General features: G+C 33.9%; 1 protein-coding gene across 1 annotated transcript in view; it reads right to left on the reverse strand.

Annotated features, from left to right (window-relative positions):
* Nucleotides 1-262: 262 nt before the first annotated feature.
* The window catches only part of arr (low-density lipoprotein receptor-related protein 6), a 131820-nt gene continuing 109709 nt past the window's right edge, over nt 263-22373 (reverse strand). Inside the window, exons 16-20 of the mRNA XM_081751693.1 lie at nt 21618-22026; nt 20882-21067; nt 17214-17403; nt 14876-15194; nt 263-9615 (exon numbers count right to left, since the gene is read on the reverse strand). Coding sequence (XP_081607819.1) covers nt 8693-9615; nt 14876-15194; nt 17214-17403; nt 20882-21067; nt 21618-22026 — 2027 coding nt within the window. The 3' untranslated portion in view covers nt 263-8692. The remainder of the gene's footprint in view (nt 9616-14875; nt 15195-17213; nt 17404-20881; nt 21068-21617; nt 22027-22373) is intronic.

Here is a 22373-nt window from a genome sequence, read left to right on the forward strand (position 1 = left end):
CCGAACAGTTCAGCGGCTGACTGGCTGTGTGTGTTTACATTGGACGTGTTGCATCTTTCGACAAACTGAAAAGAGTGAATAATGATATCCTATTTTGTGGCATATATTTACACATTACTTTCATTATTGTTGCAAAATCTATAGCGATTACTTACCTTTTTAATTATTTCTTTCCTACTGGGACTCCTTAATTTTAATTTTGTTCAGAAATATTCATTTATTTATTTTTTAAGAAGGATAAATAATAACAAACAAGTATACATAAGGTATAATTATCATTTATCTATAACAACTACGCGAGCATATGTACAAAAAATACAGTTTAAATGATTGAAACATAGCAGAAACAGTTAACCATTTCAAAGTATTCACACAATATTGGATTCATTCCTCAAATTCACAATCACACAGTTTATTTATTTAACATTCAAAGGAAGAAAACAGTGAAATATTAGCATGTACAAATATCTGCAGCTGATAAAGAAGTTATGTGTAAAAACACACTTGGTAAACACTGCTGAATTTAGGAACACTGTTATATGGTTCTAATTTACTTCACCTTCTTGAGGAAAGGATTCACACTTGGCACAAACTAATAGTAGTACCATCATATTTATAAAAAGGTACAGCACCATATTGTTAATATTGTTGTTGTAGTTCACTAACACACAATTGCTTTCTTGCACACATACGTCTTAATTAACATAAAAACTTGAAGTAAATCATAATAATAGTTTAAGCATATATATATATACACACATACACACACAAAATGTATACGAATGGCACTTTAGATGCATGTAATATGCATACATACATATTTTAATGTATATTCTTAATATACGTTAAACAGAAATACAACAAGTGCTGAAAGTAATAAGAGAGTACACACAAGCAGTAACATTAAGAAATTACTACTTAGTCTTATCTCAATTTCTGTAGGGGAAGAGGGGGAGGGGGGAACAAAAGTGTATCTTGTCACTGTCATTTGTGCAACGTCCTTTCCTTAATCGAGATACGATTTAAGTGTTGAACATTTCCCCTATTCGCTTTCCTTCTTTCAAATACAATGAAATGAAAAAACAGAATTCCCAATACGGCCCAATACTACAACCTAATTCTTCAGTGCGGCTTCAAATATAACACAACAGTATAGGTAATGTAAACTAGATTCTTCTTTTAAAATACTGAATTTGTATATTTTCTCCAAGAAGCATGATTAACTGTGACAAGATCTTTTTTGTTTTGCGTATATGAAAAGTAAATTCTTGCTTGCTATCTTGTCACAGTTAATCATGCTTCAGCAACAGAAAGTCATGCCAGCTCCTTGATATACACAAAATATAGTTTTTTCTATCTGTAATAATAACGGTGCAATTCACTAATCACAGGAGCTTCACTTTGCTTCTCTCCGCCTCCAGATGCTTAGGAATGTCATCTGAAACAACAATTGATCCGTAAAATAAACCAGACTCACACTTTAAATGTGATTAGTACGGGGCATTCACAGGATTAACTGCATTGTAAACCGATGATCTGCAAATAATTATCAAGCAATTGTGGAAAATGACAGAATATACGAAGAAAATACATGCTGAGTAAAATATATGTCTTCGTTATACACTTCGAGAATGTAAAATCAATGAAACAGTCTTACTTCATCTTATTCTCTGAACGTGAGTAAATGTAAGGTCTTCAACATTTTGACTGAAGTTGTTAACCTTGATGATGATGATAGAATGAAGTTGTTTTACAGATTGATGGGAGATAAAGTGGATAATGATTTTAAAAATGCACTGTAAAAGTTCGGTATCTAGACGAGCGCTATTTTATGATGTGTACATATTCAGCCTTTCCAACTACTGTTTGTTTTTAATTATGTCAAGTGTAGTCATCCAAAATGGTATCCGTATTTGATTGAATTTCCTTGATGAAAGTTTATTTTTTGCGTTTTCCGTTTTTTGTCTGTCTTTCTTTTTGTTTGAAGAATGGAGATCCTGACTTGTGCACGATTATGTATCTTCTGGATTGACAGTATATAATGAAGTGTGCAAATATAAGGAGTCTTATATCGACATGACAAAACTCAACACCACAAGTGAGATCAATGAACACATCAGGGAAGCCAATAGTCTCCCGAAACAATTGAAGAACAACAAACTATAATCTTGCACAAGTTAGGATTCTATTTTATTTTTATTTTTTTAAATCTAAAATTAAACCATGACTAAAGTAATTTAAGTGAAATATGGATATGATTTTGTATGACTACAATTTACACAATAAAAATCAGCACAGTAGCAGAAACACTCTGAATATTTAATCGTCAATTTTTATTAAACAATGCTCATTTGGATTACATACTTTTCACAGTGCGATTTTAAAGGGTCCGTTTTCTTTGAAATATCTTCAAAGATCTCATCCTATTTTTGCGATGAAAGTTAACTAATTTCTGTCAAATTATTCATGAAATTATCTTACTTACTTACAAAAGATGAACTAAAGTAAGACGTATCTAAAATCAGTCTATTAAGGCCACAAGTACTGCAAAATGAAAGAAGGAAGGCAAAATACGAGAATGTTTTATCAAAATATTAGGTAAGTTGGATCTTTTTCTTTCTTTCTTCAGTATTACGATCGATACTTTTTCTTTTTTTAAAAAAAAAATATTCAAGATGACTCATAATTCTGTCCCTTTTTTTATTTTGCTATAGTTTATTAGTAATGATGTTAGATCAATCTTCTAATCTTACACTGTACTATGCCATTGCATAATACTAACGAACTATTTTGTTTACTGCCAACTTAACCGCAAATACTCAGGACGGCATCATTATTAACTTCTGATTATGCTTAGACTGCAGCAAGGATGGACGTGTGGCATTTGCCAACAATGATGCAGAAGTGGTGGAAATGGGAGAAGAAAGGACGATATCGAAACAAAATCTCTTCGCTCCACTTTGATGCGTACAGATTCGATTAATAAGCCCGTCCAAAAGCATTTGCCACAACGAGGTCCAACCAGATAATACAGTTACTTGTAACAAGCAGTATCAATACCAGCGGGAATCTGATTTATCGTATGATTCGATCCACCAACTCTGTCCATCCAAATTGCTTGTTCTTGCTTTGGCGTTGGAAAATAACGACATCAAAATGGACTTCGCTAATTCTATGATAACACTGACTGAAGAGGAATCGGACATTCTAACTCACATTCTGTGGTCAGACGAAAGCCCAGAATTAAACCTATTATATATATATGGGGAGAGAAGGTAATGATATGTACGTCTGAAAACAGATTTGGAATGCTAAGTGTGGTTACAGAAAGTGTTGGAGCGTGTCAAGAAACATATTTCAATGAATTGTGGAGACAGTTTTCAACTCTGCTTGGAAAAATGTATTGCCAATGCTAATGTTTAGTAGAATTCTGAAATGTACACAGTGCTTTAAATGGCAAACAGAATACTGTATTCTACAAATGAAATGAGCCGTATAACGTCATTAGTAATAGAACCATATCGCCGTAAAACGAGGGACTTAATTATGGACTATCCTGTAATTGATAAACAAAGATATAAAGTAATTTCACAGAAATAAACACAATAAGTGCTTTATTTTGTCTTCGAAATCAAACTATACCCATGTATATATTTTTTTAAAAAAAGTATGGAGTCTACCGAAGAAAAGTATATACTACTTTTGCTACATCATGTACACTATTTACATAATTACAGAATACAAATAAAAATTGCTAACACATCCCTTTAGCATCACCTAAATAGTGCCATATTCCACAATCGTTAGGAACTGGTACAAATGATGCGCGGAAATTACTATAGCATCACCATGTAATTCTATCCTACATTAATTTATTTTCATCACAAAAAATAGTAGTATACATTATTCGCCTTCGCTAACTGAAAGAAAGAAAGATTAGTAAGATGTATATTGTGTAAACAAACTAAATTCCGTTTCATCATTAGAAAAATGTGACATAATGTCTACCCCTTATTATGTCTACCTGAAGAAACATCTTGATGATACACCAGTTACGTTCATAAGTTATATAAAAAATTATACAAATATGATTTATAGATGTTTCACTTCACAGCCTATGGTAGAAAATGGCAACATTATATATCAGTCTGACTATTTCTTCTCGCTTGTCTTTATATATATATTTATATCATATGATATGGCAAGCAGAGCAAACACAACCATATAAAAATCTAGAAGACCCAAACTATAGCTTATACCGTCATGGATTTATACTAAGATGTCACATACATACATGTTTTAAAATGAAAAGTAAATAAGATTAAACAGATGAAATACGTGTACACTTATTCAATATTTCTTACTCCTTTGACAATAATTAAATAGAGGAGTAACCTACGGCTGTAGAGACAAGGATATTTCTTAGTTCACATTTCCTTCATTTTTATCTTATGGGAGAAACAATACAAGAATATTCTTCACAGAGTCATAATTAAAATAATAACAATAAAAAGAGGTCTTAAAGGAATACTACTTTCATCATTATCATATTATGAGTTCAATGTGTAAATTAACAGGAATATTACTTTGGAATACGTATTTATGTTTCACCGACAATAATATTATAAATTGTCACCGACAATAATATGATAAATTGTATTACCTGTGATATGTAAATGAACAGACAGATCACTCAAGGAAAAGTATTCCTGATTTACTAGCAATAATAGAAGCAATCAATTAATACAGCTGGTTATTTCTGTGTTTCATTTGGTTAAATAATAGCTTCACGTGACAAGATTTTTTTTTTTTTTATTTCTTTTTGTTTTTAAAGTAGGACAAACACTACTACTGTTTCCCCGGCACTATTGTCAAAAACTCCTGTCGCGAAATCATTAATATTACGCCATTTCAGGATCCGAAGTAATGAATAAAAATGATAAATTGTTTACAAAATATTTCAACATAGTTACATATTAGCGTATCTTTATGTGATGTTTCAAAAAGTAGTGTTATCTTAAAGTATTGATGATTTTAATATATATATATATATATATATATATATATATATATATATATATATATATAATATTGCGAAAGGCTTGCAAATAATTATGAATTTTTTTTTTCGTTCAAAAATAAATTAACAGACCGTTTATTAAGTTGAGTACGTTTGTCAACATAAAAACGTCAATTGAAGTATGATCGTTTGAGCTAGTACGTAGAATAAAATCTGTGTAATTCTGAGATATAGATTATAACAATTTAAAATTTAGTGAACTTTTGTCTCGAACGAAAATTTCCTCAATCAGCACATTCTTCATCAAGCAGATCATAATAATAAATTGTCGTACTATCAGCGTTATCAGGATTGAAATGTCTAATGTTAGTTGTAACCCAAATAAATTCATAGCCTGTACTCTACAGAGGAAAATGATCAGGAACTGACAGTGACTAGCTTCAAATGAATGGCATTCGATAGTTAAGAAATGCTCACGTTAAAAAACAATTCCATTTCATTACATCTGCAATTTAACATGCAAACAACTTTTTGTTTTTCACGCTTATTAGCAATCATTATTGCATTATGATTATGTAGAGGTATTTACATTCCATTACTGAAATGTACTGCGCACACGATACTGAACGATTTTGTTATACTTTCCCCGCAAGCAGTCAATAGTACTTTCATTATTACTACACATATTAGCGAGGCTTTGAATTTTCTTTTCAGGATATAATGCGGAAGAGAATTTCGAAAACCTTCTTGCCCATTATTTGAAGAGTTTAAGAATGATTCTAATTTCAGAGTTATACAGATGTATTCAAATTCCACAAGTTATCACTACGCAATGAATGATCTGCATACTACAGATACCACGTTCAAGAACTAACCGGTTATTGGACATTAATAATAAAAGATCTAAGTTCAATGAAAAGTAATGTTACAGACATATTGTTTTCAAATATGAGTCATGCCATATGGAAGTAACGATAATAGCAATTCAGTAACAGATAAATGTATATCTTCAGAGTTTTAAGTATGAAAAATCCGTCCCGTAACTTTTGAAAAACAATCAGGCAAAGATTTAGTATAGAAGTCGTAAACATAAAATATGTCAATATTTCCATATAATTGATAAAGCAAAAGAAAATCTCACATGCAACATTTCACAGGACAGTTAGGAAATATGACAAGCACATTTTTGGTCAGTATTTCTCTTTAACACACATAGGACAGAATTATACACACTTGCTGTTATTCTACTATCGCTCATCTATTACCTTTCATTTTTTCCATTTCTTTTTAACTACAAATGTTTTAATCATTTGTAGACCAATTACCGGTACAACTAAATGATCTCTGTACCCCTGTGAATAACCGAACAACTATCCCAACAAGAAATTGGCACATAATTTGAACTTTATAAAAACTGTCAAAGTTAAACATTAACACTGAATAATATTTAGCACACATTAACGGTATCTAATATATTTATTATATATAGAATAAGAATTTGTAACAGTCATAACTTTCGGGTTATTACACTACGTGTAAAGGATGAATACTTGAATTGTTTACTATTTACAATACCAAAGAAAGGAATGAAAGAAGCTGGGAGAACAAACGATCAACTAAAATCATATATTACAGATAAACACAATCAAGCCTGTTTTCCAAATTTCGAGGAAATATCTAATCATACAGATATAATTTAATTTATATATATCTATATATACCAGACAAAACATCAATTTGAAAGATGCTTACAAGAAGGTATATAAAACTTCTTTGAATGCTTAAAAAAAAAAAGAAAAGAAAAGAAAACAGTTTTCAGTCATCAAATGGCTTGACGTGTAGAGAGAAGATACTCGGTCATGAATTTGAGGAAAAATCATTCAAAATGACTGACATTAACACCCAGCCTCCTCCTTAATATTCTTTTCTTCTTTTCGCCCTCCTTTCATTTCTGCAGTTTTTTTGATGAGCCGTCTGAGGCTTGAAAGCTAAATGTGTCTTCTTAATTCCTTCAGCATCTTTGGATTTTGAAATTCATGCAAGTGTCTTTATTTATTTATTATTTTTTTATTTGCATATACCTACGCTGGGATTCTTTTGTTCTAATCCTCATGTCCAGATCTCGTATATATATACACTTTGAAATGTTATAAGATATTATAAAATATTATTTCTACCATAAAGGCAAGGACAAGCAAGGAATTAAGAAGACACATTTAGTTTTCAAGCCTCAGACGGCTCATCAAAAAACTGCAGAAAGGAAAGGAGGGCGAGAAGAGAAGAAAATAATATTAAGGAGGAGGCTGGGTGTTAATGTCACTCATTTTGATTTTTTTTTTTAATTTATGGCCGAATATCTTCTCTCTACACGTTCGATGTCATTCGATGACTGAAAACTTGTTCTTTTTTTAAAAAAAATCAAAGTTACGATTTATATACCTTCTTGTAAGCATCTTTCATATTGCTGTTTTTATATATTCATGCTGCGTTTGTTTGCTCTAAACGCGTATTATCTGAACTTACTTTTAATACTTTCTTTAAGAGTTTATAACAAACATTTTTTTAACACGTGGTTCCACATGATAAAATAAGGCACTAACCCTGATTGTCAGTTTAATCACTCTGTTACGCAACTGTTAAGATTTTTTTTTAATACACCTCAATCAAAACATTCATGAAATGATTGGGTAACACGAATAACTCTTTACCAGAAAGAATACTCGCATTATCTCCAAAAGCATACCGCTATACCACCACGTAATTAATGTATATATACAGTATATAAGATACTATTATTATTGTAATAATCAGATTTCCATTCCAATGGAGAATTCTATCTGTTAATGGACAAATTCATTGAAATTCACTAAATTTTGTCTGATAAAATGTCCTCTTTTTATTAAAAATGAAACATAAAAGTCAACACTATTTTAACCACGTATTTTCCAATTTCTTAATAGCTAGTTTCATAACAAACTATCGAAACTATACATCTGTTTAGGCTTTCCTTAAAAATGAAGATAGTTTACTTTTCTTCATAATTCTGTTCTAACAAAATATTTTTAAAACCTTCTTTCTTTTTTTTTAGTCCTACAAATTTCGTTTGCAACTAATCAATGAATCATTTCACTAATCTCTAAATGAAATTAAAAAACAGACTAAAAGGAATACAAGAACATAAACTTTGAAGTTATAAAAAAAAGTTCTTTTAAGTTACGAAGACAATATAACAAAACATGTGCAAGAAAATATACGACATAGGAAACAGTATGTACACACAAAGGAAACATAACATGGTGATGTATAATTTCTATTCTCAGTCTCCATATGTACAGTCACTTCAAAATGTACTTTCCTCTTATACAATTTCATATCAACACCTGTGTAAGGGACCACTTTGAGTATATTTTCTGTTTATGACAAGGCACAGAATTCTGTATTGAAGAATAAATACTATATGAGAGGAAAATATGCTCTGACGTTTCTGTACGACTCATATTACATGATCACTCCTTAATATATATAAATCTATATATTTATAAATATACAATTTGTATTCGTTTTTGTCACATGAATTACTCAAGCTATTTTTACAAATATTTCTTTTTACAAAGGAAAAAAAAGCTACGTAGATACAAGTTTATCAAGCAAAACATGTGACAAACGCTAGTGTCAGCAATCACACTGACTTCCTGGTGAAGGAGCTGGTGACGGTGGAGGTGGGAGGGGGTTGAAATATGATTTTTCTGTAGATGGAGAAGGAGGACATGATATTCCGTCACTATGGTAATGCGATCTCGGGGTCGGTGGAGGTGGGAAAGGGTCACTATCGTAGTCATACCCCCCATGAGATGCACAGCGTCCTCCAGAGTAAGGATATGAGTCTGACTCGTCACACACATCAGTGCTACAAGGTGTCGGTGGCGGAGGTTGATTGATTACTCGATAATGGCGATATGGTCGACGAATGTGTCGGTAATTCGAACAACAATAACTCTCCATGCATTGCGAACGAGTATCTGTCACAGGGCTCGGAGGAGGGTTTAGAGTCTCCCGTGGATAAGGAATTGTGCTGGAGCTGGAACTAGATGCACCTGTCACGTGATTTCGATCGTAACTATTCCTACTAACGTTATCTAGCATTGACATTCGAACCGCACTGACTCCGGGAAGAAGTCCATTCTTTGGTTGTTTTTGACTGCCTCCCACAGGACAACACGGCTTTGGCTGATAATCCTTTTTAGGAGTGAGCGGAACAGCTGCGGAATCATTCGACTCTTCCACTGTAAGAGATTGCCGTTTACAGTAGTAAACAATAAATATTGCAAATGCAACAATTACCACAAGCACCACCAACGCTACAATGACGTAAGTACTTTTACTTTCACCGAATTGTCCACTGGAAACTCCTCGTCTGACACAATTCGCGGGAATCTCATCACTTCCACTCAGACAATTCTTTTGGTTGTTGCACAGATCAGTTTCTGGAATACATTGCAGTGTAGTAGGGCACTGGTATTCATCTTCCTTACAGCAGTTCTTCTCATCAGAATTATCGGAACAATCCGCTTTTCCATTACAATGTAATGTCTTGGCTGAAAATAAAATAGAAAGATCGAATTTATTGTTCTCGTTTCACATACAAACTGTTAGCGATAACACCCGAGAACAAACAATAATTCTAAGACAGTAAATGCTACACTTCGTTAAGGTAAATGAATGAATCTTTGACTTACATGTAAAAAGACCTTACTTGTATCAGGATAGCAAACATTTTCCCCATAGTTTTGATGCTACCTGGCATCTTTATCGATGTCTTCCGCTGCGCCGCTAATCTGGCAATGTGTATGTAGATGGGTATCTTTATTCTGCAGACTCTCTAAAAGAAACTAAGGAAGTTCAATCCCCACTTCCTAAACTTATTGAATGGGGACCTCTTGAAGAAAAAAAAAAACCGCGAAGACGAGTTTCATTTTCTATAAAAGGAAATTATATTTTTCATGTATTCGTAATTAAGTAAATTCATGTTCTGCACTTATCTTCCTGTTATGCTGCAAATAATGAATGTAACTGAAGGGAATAGATGTGAAAAAGCTTGAGATTGACAGTAGTTTTCGTTTTCAGAAAAGTTAAGAAAAGTCTATGCAGAACAAAGGTGTACAAAGATCTACACATTACCAGTTTAGTAGTACATCGGAAGACACTGAAAAAGAGTCAGAGAACACCAACATTTCTGCTTACCGTATACAAAGCATTTTTACCTCTAAGTTATTCAATAGGTATCGTATAGCTTCAATTAGCAAACGAACCCTTGATTTAATTAAAAAACACTTTCAATTTCATATGCATCCTTCTTAATGTTAATTTCATCCACTTAAAACTATACTATTGTTTAAATAATTTTTATCTTGATATTTTACTTTTGCATTCCGATTTATATTTTCATACTTCCATGCGTTCTGTTTCTTATTTCATACATTACATACATTTTCTTAAAGATTATTATAAAAGTTAATTTTATTGAAGGTTCAGATGAGGAATATTGTTTTCTAATCATTTGAAGTTCCGTCATCATCATGTTAGCACTCTACTAATGTATCCATCAAATTACATTTGGATTGCAATACAAAATTATCAGAAGAACACATTAAATGGCATATAATTTCCAACACACTCGCTGGTTGCACCTATCATTCATCAAGGAGCCGCCTTTTCCATTCTGGCATTATCTTACAATCCCGACTGGCAAATAAACATGGAATATTCAATTAAATTTATAACTAAACTACACAGATGTATTGTTTATCGCTTCTATTATCCCACTTGAATTTCTTTGAAAATATGTACGTGCTGTTATCAAAGATATAAATAATTATTTTATACTCATTTAAATACATTCTAAACTTCCGTGCGCGGGGATTAATGTTGGTACAAGAAAAAGCAATATTTCTGTTTAACCGATCCCAAGCGAGATTGTGGTGGGGAGAATGTTTAATCTCGTGTCAGATTAGGTGGAATGAAGAGTAATTTTACTTTCCTCCTATCTGCTAGTTTCTTCCTGAGAAAAATTAATTATTACAGAAAAAAATCTATTCCTCTTTGTATATTCTTTCTCTGTTCCCTCTGTTCTTCATGTTTATATGGAATCGGCCTTTCCCTCTTGAACACTTTTCCTCTCCTTTCTTCTAACCAAGGCGCCCTCTATTTTTCATCCCCTCTCTTTCAAATCACCTTATACGTAAGTCATGCAATATTATGGTACACAACATATCCGTATTTAGCAGTACAATGAAAGCAGGTTAACATTCAAAGCATCTCCCCTCGTGTTGGACATTTTGTAGCAACCTTTCAACCAGTTCCTCGATTCCACGTCCATAACACGTCTTGTCCTTAAAGGCAAAGAAATCAGTAACTATTGTTTCAACCTCTTGCTGGTTGGTGAAGCATCGTTGAATTCAAGAAGTGCGCCATGGACTAAAACACGTAATAATCTGAAGGGCAAGGCCAAGAATACATGCTGGCTGTGGCATCAGTTCGATGTCACATATACCGCATGTTGCATCAATTCGATGTATTTAGGTTCCTGCATTTTTGTTGCGTTTTTGGAGCCGAATCGTGGTTTTGCGTTAACCTGTTGCTGCAAGGTGCGCTTTTGGTTTACCAAATTAGGATTTGGCATAACGTTGCATATATCCGCTTCAACTGTTCTGAATAAGGATCGGCATTATTGGTATAACTGTTAGGAACGAACTCGAAGTAAATTACCCCTTCGTAGTTCCATCACACAGAACATTACTCACTCGAAACGCGCTGTTTGACGATATATTCTGCAAGTTAGTGCTTGCTCAGCCACTTACCCATTCTCGAAAACAGACCTATTTTTCGTTACATGTGACAATTCGTTTCAGGAAACGTACATCACGCGGATCTTGTAGCAACTGTCGGCACATATCCACTCTGCTCCGAGCTGGGGTCAACTCAGGCAAGAATGTAGCAGCTCTTGATGGTTTTCCCGAGTTCGTGAAGGTAACGCACTACAGTGGACTAGGACATGCCGAGTTGGTTTGATACTTGTCATGTGCTGCTGATTGGATTTTCCTCAGTGGCGTCTCGCATGACCTCAGAATTTCTTACCCTGGAGCGGCCGGTCCTCGACAACTTTACACCTGCACGAAATTTGTGGAACCGATGACTTGCTGTAGTATAGTTCACTGCACCTTCCCTTTCGCGTCTTTTTTTTTTTTTTTTCTGGTTTACTGCCACTAAAAAGTGACTGAACATACTGACGGAGTGGCGCCTCAGTGTTAAATAATATGATTTCTACACCACATCTTGAACCAGTTCCTTCGTTCTACATATTTCACCTGTCTCAGCTTCCATTCTTGAAGCTGTTTACTCAAGGGTTCCATCTTAAGAGTCTTCACCACAGCGAAATTAAACTACCGCTAATTTTAGAGTCTTTCTGTAATATCTTCAAAACAAATAAAAATATTCGAAAAGCAGAAACGTAGTGAACTAAACAATGCGATTTTGCATGTGACACCTTTACCACAATTCACCTATCTGCTTTTAGTTTGCCACTATTTACAGAACTCGCAAAATATGGTAAATCTATCTATAGTTGCAAATCGAAATCAGATAGAAGAGTTGTGATAACGATATCACATGCAAAATCTAGTTCACTACGTTTCTGCTTTTTGAATATTTTTTATTTGTTTTGACGATATTACAGAAAAACTAAAATTAGCGGTAGTTTAATTTCACTGTTGTGAAGACCCTTAACAGTGCCTCTTATATACCTAGTAATCGTTTCTTATTCTATCCTTCCTTATCGCTCCACACATTCATCTTAACTTCCCATTTCCATTACATCCATCTTCTTTTCCTGGACGCCTGTGATTGCCTAGGTTTCGCATACATACCTATCATGGGCCCTGCCAATAAATTTCGCCTAACTACAAAATTACCTTGATTTTACGATGTAAATAAATTTTCATTGCGAATTTCTTCAATTCATCACTAGATATCATAAGTAATCTTTAAAAATGCAACAACAAACGTTTCTATGCCTTGTGTATACAAAGTGCAGAAGCTATCACGTAATGTACTAATTTGCCTTACATATGCAAACACAACCCAACCAACCATTCTACGGTAACAGCTTTCTACTTGGACAAAGGAAGATGTTCTGATACGCCATCTTCAAAAAAGCTTTGTAAAACGCAGAAACAGCTGCTACACATCTGTTACTAAGATCACAAACCCTCAGATGGAAGTACATGATTATTTATTTATTTATTGTATGGTTAGCATAAGCTCAATATTACTTTGCACTAGCTATCAATATTGAAAACTGTTTCTTAATAATGCCAATTAAATGTGATCTTAATTTTAATTTATTTATGTCAGTTGTTAATTATTTAACTAACGTTTATTTGTTTAACTATCATTAACGATTGCCTATTACAAGTCATAAAGATGATAATTTGTAAATCATATTGTCCACGTAAAAAGCTAAGACAGAGTCAAACAGATAAGCGGTTTACAATATTTCGATGCGAATTAGCAAAAAAGCAAGAAAATATTTTGTGGGGAGAGAAAAGCAGTAAAAGTTTAAGCTGATATTTGTAGTATATATATATATATATATATATATATATATATATATATATATATATATAAAATTCTTCCATTTGAAGTATTTAATTCTTTTTGTTACCAAAAATTGAACATTTTTGAAGTAACGGTTCTTAAAACATCATTCCAAGTTCACCTTCTGTGACTAGATAAAACAATGGAACATGACAATATTCGACCTAAACAGGATTTTAACGCGCTGAATTTTTGTAGTCCCAATTTACAGGCACTATACAAAAATAGATATAAACTAAGACAGCATTATCTTATATCTGGCATTGGTAAATAGATAATGTATGCAGCTATCGAACTAATACAGTATGCGGAAAACAAACAGTACTGAAATTCGTGTACAAATGGAGCGCAGGTGCAATGTGGTATGAGCTGTAAGCGCCCAATGTTCGCTCAGTTGTTTGTAGATTAGCGTAGTGTGCAGTTGCTTCGAAGATAATTTTACTCTCAACAGAGAAGGTGTTTACTGTCGAGCACTATTTACGCTCATACGGTGTGGGACAGCGCCTCACTGCAGATGAGCGCGCATGCCTACTGTATTGCTCTGGAGTGTAATTGTGGCACATGCGACATATGGTTCAGTGATGAAAGCCATGTATACCTTGATCGCTACATCAATCGACATATGATTATTGACCCACTCTTGCATGATTTGCACGGTTTTTACCGCACCAAAAATCTATAGTTACAACAATGGGTGCTGCAAGACGGAGCTACTGCCCATACTGCAAGTGAGTCACTTACCCTTCTGCCCACAAGAATTTGGACACTCTTGACTCCCCGTGAAACAGATTTTTCATATCCTTCCCACTTCATTGACCTCACGGTTCCGGAAGCCTACATATGAAGTACGCTGAAGATAACCCCCTACCACTATACCGGAGTTAAGAGAGAAGATTCGGTCATTTATTTTGTTGTTCCAGCAACCCGTGTTCACTAACATGTTCATCGATCTACAGGACAGCTATGAAGAACGTGTATGACTTAATGGTCAACATTTTGAACACATGATGTACAGGCGTGATTTCTCTTAAAATTTACAATATATATATAGTAATATTTATATTTCATTACGTTGTACCACAAATAAATAAATAAATGTCAACAAAGTGAGTCAGTATTGTTTGTTTTGCCACATACTGTATTAGATACTGTATATACTACTTATTTTATATTCAAAGAATTCAACTGATGTATACAACTTACCTATGCATTTGCCATCCGAAACACAAAGAAACTGCTCCACTGTGCACTGTGAACATCCTTCTTCATCGCTTCCATCTGGACAGTCTAGCTGACCATCACATACCCAGTTTAAAGGCATACAACGTTCATTTTTGTTTGTGGAGTTGCTCTTTTTACAAGTGAAATGGCCAGATCCACAAGGTGCAAGAACAATACATGTCTTCTTATCTCCATTAAGAACTTGTCCAAGAGGGCACGAACATACCTCTGCATAGTCATGCATATAACAAATATGAGAGCACCCACCATTTGCGGAGCTGCATCTATGATCAGTTAGCATCTGAAAAAGGATAACAATAACATAAGTAATTCCTATTTTATGTTAAGGTCCTTGTATCCACATACTTCCAATTTTCTTACGTATGTTTCTCTCTTTCAGATCATTTTCAGCATTGGTGACCGTCTTGATGCTACACTGGAATTCTGATTTATGCAAAACTTAAAAAATCAAAGGAGTTCTAACACTATTTATTTATTTTTTTTTTTTTTTCATAGACTGTGACGTAATTTTTCCTATAAATTTAATGACCCAACTGTTCAAAATTATACTTACTGTCTTTTTAATAAGAATTCAATTTCTCTTTTTAAAAGCCAAATAATCTGATCTATTGAAATAATTTGAATCAATTATAGATGTCGTTTCATGGCTTTACTACCAACTTTAGTGTTAAAATGTGTACCATTGTAATACATTCTATGGTATCTCACATTGTATTCCTTATATAAATGTTTTTCAAACTTTTTTCTTAAGACAGGGCTACTTTTGTTTGCCAAGATGTTACACGGATCACTTTACTCTTGGCCATTTTGCAAGTAAATTTATCTTTTTTTATTTACTTTTTTTTTTTTTAGGAATATTTTGAGTACAGATTAGTATACCTCCGTATATTTTCAAAATATTATTGATTAAATTTTCCTTAATTTTATTTTGGTATTAACAGAAGACAAAACATAATAGCTGTTTGTCTGTTTTATGAAAAGGCTGCGAGATTCATCACAGTGCTAGGATGAGAATTACATGAATATGCTATAACAAGAACCGAAGTCTGGCGGTCTTTGCTTACAGAAATTATACATTAATCTTCAATAACGTATGAACTAAATTATCTACCAGAATATTTTATATACATATTCTAAATAAAAATTGTAAAATTTGAATTTTATAAACAGAAATTTGTAATTTTTGATAGAGATTTGAATAAGAAACATGTGTTTTATTTCTACAATGATGAGCTCCCTCGTGACTAAACGGTTGGCGTACTCGCCTTTGAGGTGGGAGACAAGGGTTTGGTTTCCGGCGGAAGTTCATGTGGTTCGGATCCTACGTTAAGCTGTAGGTCCACGTCTCATACAGCCTAGCTGCTGCAAGGGACGCTAAACTGAAAAAAAATCAAATCAATTAAGCTTTCTAAATTGACACCTCTTTCTTTAAATTGACAATGAATTTTAATGAAAAAATTACTCTAATATGTAAGATACCACTTGTTCACCTCCTCAAGTTAAAGAATGTAGACTGTTAAAACTGTAAACACTATGACAAGGAACTTCTGAATGCTCTGTTAAATAGTGATAATTTTAATTTCCTCAATAGACCGGAAGTTGATATTTTGAGTGAAAATTCGACGTTTAATGCACGATCCTTTCTTTTAGACAATCTATAATTTGGAGGAGCAAAGTGAGTACCTTTTGAATGTATTCATACGATTGCTCTTTAAGCGTTTTACATTACTACTATAAATGTACATTCTTTGTGAGCACATTAATTTCTATCATGTACAAATTAAATAATGTACTACTAGACAGATTCAAATCAAGGTCTCCGGCTTATCATGTCGATGCATTAATCATTATGCTCTCTGAAGTCATACGTTCTATTACTCTTGAAGTCGGTGCTCGGCCACTCAGACCACTGGACTGCATTGCGATTAATGCATAGGCACAGCACGTTGGAGACCTGGGTCCGAATCTCGCACCTGTCGTGCATTTTTTTAATTCTTCGTATATAGGAATTAAGTCATTTAAATTGGTGATTTGCTGCATTTATCATATAAAATTAATTTCCAGTTCGCATGCATGTTTTTCGACATCTACCCAAGAATTATAGTAAACGTGAATGTTGGTTTCATCCTTAGTTACAAAAGTAAAAAGCATAACAGAAGTTTTGGACAGGAAATAAATAAATTAAAGAAAATGAAAATTCTTACTATAGAATACAATACAACATATAAGGTATTTATATTTTATGTTTGTTTAACCGAAACACACTAACTAAAGATTCTGAAACAGTCTTTATACATACCGGTGGATAAGTGTTTTGTATAGCTACAATATCTGACAGATGCAGAAGTCTTCGAAGTAATTTCTTCTGATCATCTCCTGTTTGCTTATGTGCTTTTTCTAACTGCTGCGTATCTTTGTCAAGCCAATAGAGGTAGTCACCCTGCACCGCCAATGCAATGGGTTGATGGGTGTTTTCAATTCTGAATGTCCTGCAAAAATAAAATAACAAATAATCAGATCTAGTTTATTAATGTCAAAGAATGAATTCTTTACTTATAATAAATCTCTTAATGCTATCAACGAAAGTCAAGATTTTTTTTTCGTTCCATTTTCATTTGCTGTGAAGAACATATTTACCCAGTGGGTACCTGGAAATCCTTTTCAAACGTAGTTTCCCTATTATAAATCTTGCACATTACATCTATCATCCGCGCTCAGTTCACATACTACTACACTAATGTGCAAAACTTAAGGACGAAGGTAACTTTCGCACGCTGTATCACTCCCTAGTGGCACAGATCGGCGAAACTTGAACCATACATAGAAAGTAGTGCTACAGTGTGATACTGGAAACAACACACAGAAACATGTGATCAGCAGAACAAAAATGGCACTTTTATACGGGCACAATAACTTACACGGAAGACACTACGACACGTGATATCTCTCTGATATTACATGAGGGAAATGCTCCCTAAAAGGGTGTGTAATCACTATGGACAGCGATGCATGCTGCTTACGTGCTCTGCAACGTGCTCCCATGTTGCTCACAAAGTTAGTAATGAGTTGTGGTATGGAGTTCCATTCCTCTATCAGTACTGTTGACAACTGCTGCATGATCCTTGGTGCATCTGAATGTGATGCAAGACATCTCCATAAGGCATCCCACATGTGTTCAATGGGATGCAAGTCGGAGGAATTGGCAGGCCAGTTCATTCGCTGAATATTATCTCGTTCCAAGAGTTCCTCCATATGTGCACTTCTTGAGAGCCGTCTAATAAACTTATGTCCATGATCATACAGGTGAACTGATCACATACTAAGAAAAACATAATGTTTTATAAATTGCGAATGAATATGTTGAAAATACTGCAATACGCGTCTACATATTGATCTGCAAAACCTACGTAAGTAAGAAATCGCAACTTTTCAATCCTCACATCAGGGCGCACTCTAGCAATCTTTCTTTTGTCCTCAGGATAATAACTAATCTCTCTAATGGCAACTATATTATTTTATATGTCATTTACCGAGCAAGCGCTGGTGAATAGTTAACATCACCGCCTCAATTCTTTTAGGCGGGTGGATCGTTTATTTTGAAACATCCTTGTAACCTTTAAACTAAGATTTAAAATATATATATACATACGATAGACACATGCACAGAGGAACATTGTTTCATATACTCTGCAATACTACCGGATTAACTGTATTGCAAACCCGTTATAGTTTCTAAAATGGCACTACGTCAGATTATTATATATTTGAAATCTACATACTAACTCTCGAAGGGATAAAGGTCTGCGCATTTCAGTATAGATCATGGGAGGTTAAAATGTTCATTGCAATCTTCTAGTTAAACATTTTATTATCGAGAGATTTAGTTTATTTTTTATTTTTTTAAAGGGTGTTTTTATATTATTATGTTCTCAAGTATATTTATGATTATTTGTATCTGCAATTCGTGTTCATGACGGTTTCATTTGCTATAAGAAGTTTTGTATATATTCCGTACTAGCAGCGTTCACCCCGCTTCGCTGCGGTCACCCCGGAACGCAATAAACTTTGTTACTTAGATAATTTTTACTTTTTCGCTTTCAAGTGATATGATAAAAACCATAGAAGATTGCAGTAAATGTTAACATTATATCGCCTGTCATTTATGTTAACCCGCCCCGCTTCGCTGCGGTCACCCCGGAACGCAATAAACTTTGTTACTTAGATAATTTTTACTTTTTCGCTTTCAAGTGATATGATAAAAACCATAGTAGATTCCAGTAAATGTTAACATTATATCGCCTGTCATTTATGTTAACCCGCCGAGTCACATGGTCATGCGGGTTGCATATAAATACGTTTATTTTTACCTATGATGAACTAATAACAAAGGATTTGTACGTATGGACACTTGAATGGTCAATTATCTCAAGACACTGGTAATTAAAAATTAAAGTGATATGATAAAAACCATCTAGGGTCCAAATCCTAATAACCCCCCAAAAATGAAAGAAATTGGTTCAGCCGTATTAGCGTGATGAGTTCACAAAGGATTTGTGCGTTCTCTTTTATATATATAGAAGATACACAGTTTCATTTGCTTCCCGTATATTTTTAGGTGCAACAAACACGAGATGAAAATCTGCCTGTTAATGGTTTCCTTGCACTAATCTTCAATTGCCTAACTGTTTATTAATATACCCCCATGTTAATTTTGATGTAATTAAGCTTGTAGTATCGATGGAACTGCTCACGTCAAGTTGATGATTTGCTCCATGGAAACAAATACTTTAGAAACTTACTAACACAAAATAAAAAGATGGGGTGGGAGATCATACACACATTCATGATTACAAACCCAGATTTCAAAAGTATGGACACTTTATAATCTCCCTTCCCTTTTCATCCTGTTAGGGTTATAAGTAACTTACAATACTATATCTATTTTTCTGAGTTACAAAGGATGATGCATTATCACGAACATCCAAACTTGGGAGGTCTCTACAAAAGTAGTAAGGCAAGGCCACTGAGACAGACAGGGGGGCAAAGCACATCCAAAGTGGCTTATCGTTGAATACTACGATCATGACATGAGGGATTTCGAATAGACTGAAAATTTCGTTTTTCGAAAGGCTTTATTCCGAAAAACTGCTTAAATAAGTATCGTATTCAATCATGTAGAGAGTTCTGAGGTATCAAATTACTGTGAACAGCATAATGATCTTCACATCTACTGAAAACCATGTACGTGATTGACTCAGATACTTATCTAAGCTTCTTCTCGAAATAAAGCCTCTCGAAACATGTAAGTTTCAATTCCTCGTAACTGTTTCTATTCATTCGAAATGCGTCATACCATGATCACAGAATTCAATGTTAAAGTACTTTGGATTCGCTCTGTACCGTCCGTCTCAATGCGTTATTGCTGCTGTCGAGGCCATCAAAATTTCGATGTTCGTGATAAAAATAGTTAATGTAGTACTGTAAATTTTCGTTTAAAATGTAGACCTCAAATATATATAATAATCTGACGTAGTGAATTTGAAAAACTATCTATCTTGGTTTGGTAATATTGTTAATCTGGTGTTATAGCCAAGTATATCAAACGAAGTTCCCTGTTAATATCTGTTATCATACAAAATTTCAGTGCTTTTTATTTATTAGATCAAAAGTTAGAAGGCGTTTCAAGATAAATGATTCATTATGTATATAAATAAAAGCCAGACTCCTGTAAACTTTTTTCAATACGTATTAGTAAGAGAAATTTAAGCTCATCTCATCTGGAACTACTTTTATCTAAAAGTAAACAAAAGGACTTCCCACATCAGGGCCATTGAATTCATCAAAAGAACAGGCTCAAGACTCCACAAGGCGACTTTCGTACCCTTCCACAAACGAATAAATATTTACTTCAAGAATTTTTTGCTACCTATCTGCCAATATCTACATAGATTTTTATGTGCTACTCACCTTGCTTTTCCATACAAATCAGAAGATTCGATGCGACCATCATCCACCCAAAAGACCAGATTATCCACTCTGTCCACTGCTAGAGCCACTGGATTTTTTGGTCGTGCAATTGTTTCCGCGCTTCTTCCATCCATCCTCGTACGCACAATTCTTGGATTAGTTCCAACATCTGTCCAGAACAAATACCTAAGGGAAAAGAATGAATTCTTTTATATATACTTGGAAAATGCACAATGTTCATTAAAACACAATATTCTAATAACACGCGCATATTTTAGAACTTGTCTCAGAGGATTAATTCCCATCCCCTAACTTCCATAATATGAACAAATAATGTGGGATGAAGCGGGAAAATCCTGAGAAAACAAACTGACATGATTTTGCCTACTACAAATTCACGTGGGTTCGAATCAAACCACAGACCCCTCCAACTCAAGCCAAGTGCTCTATTACTGAGCGACCGTGTTCCCTATTCACAATACATCTATGTGCGCTGTACTTAATACATATGTACATTTTATCGAATAAACTGAGACCTCAATTCATTGACAAGAAATAATTACATTCATAGTGACAGATATTTTAGAGTAGGAAATGATAATAATATGTTCGGTTTCAAATGTTAAAACCCACTGCTTAGTACTGTTTGTAATTTACTGCTTTACCTCAGTCTGAACATATGACAGTCTAAGATCTATATAATTAATTATAAATTAAGAATAATGTAGATAATTACCCTTTTTCTGGATGCAAGGCAATGTTTCTTGGCTTTATATTTTCACCTCGAACTATGACTCCTACTGAACTGGAATTGCTCAATCTAGTAACATTTATTACGTCACTTTTTGCACACGTCCAGTAAAGAAGGCGAGAATAGGGATCCAAAGCCATGTCATAGGGGTGAAGAGTATTTGGGGAAGGATTCGGCATGAAGACACTTGCATGGGTTCCATTGTCGTAAGATCTGCGGATAGACTGAGTTTTCCCATCTATCCAGTAAATAAATCGGGTTACTGGGTCGAACTCGATAGCACGAACGATTTTCAAGCCTTGAATGGGAAGAACTATATTCGGCGAATCATCGCTGTCAAACTTAACTCGACTTATGGAGTTTCTTTGACTGAACAATATGAAAGTATCAGGAGCTAGAAAGAGAAGAAACAAACAAATTAGAATATAATTCGCAACGTTAAATGAATTGTAATCATTAATATATGACACACTAATATACTTGTGTTCATTAGTATATGACACACTAAGTATATAACACTTAATAAAAAATATATAAAAAAACATGAATAGGAAAATCTACTGTGAGTCGGAGGAAATAATAAATTTTGATATTAAAACTGCTAATGCACCAATCATTCGTAATCTTTTGCCGTGTTACGAAATCAAGGTAAAAAGTATATACCATACCATACCAGGGTACAACACATTCTCAAATTTTTGTATTCAATTTTAAGGGGAAAAAAATCTTTCATTTTATATT

This window comes from Thermobia domestica, chromosome 3, assembly GCF_964235325.1.
Source record: "Thermobia domestica chromosome 3, izTheDome1.hap1.1, whole genome shotgun sequence".
NCBI classification, from domain to species: domain Eukaryota; kingdom Metazoa; phylum Arthropoda; class Insecta; order Zygentoma; family Lepismatidae; genus Thermobia; species Thermobia domestica.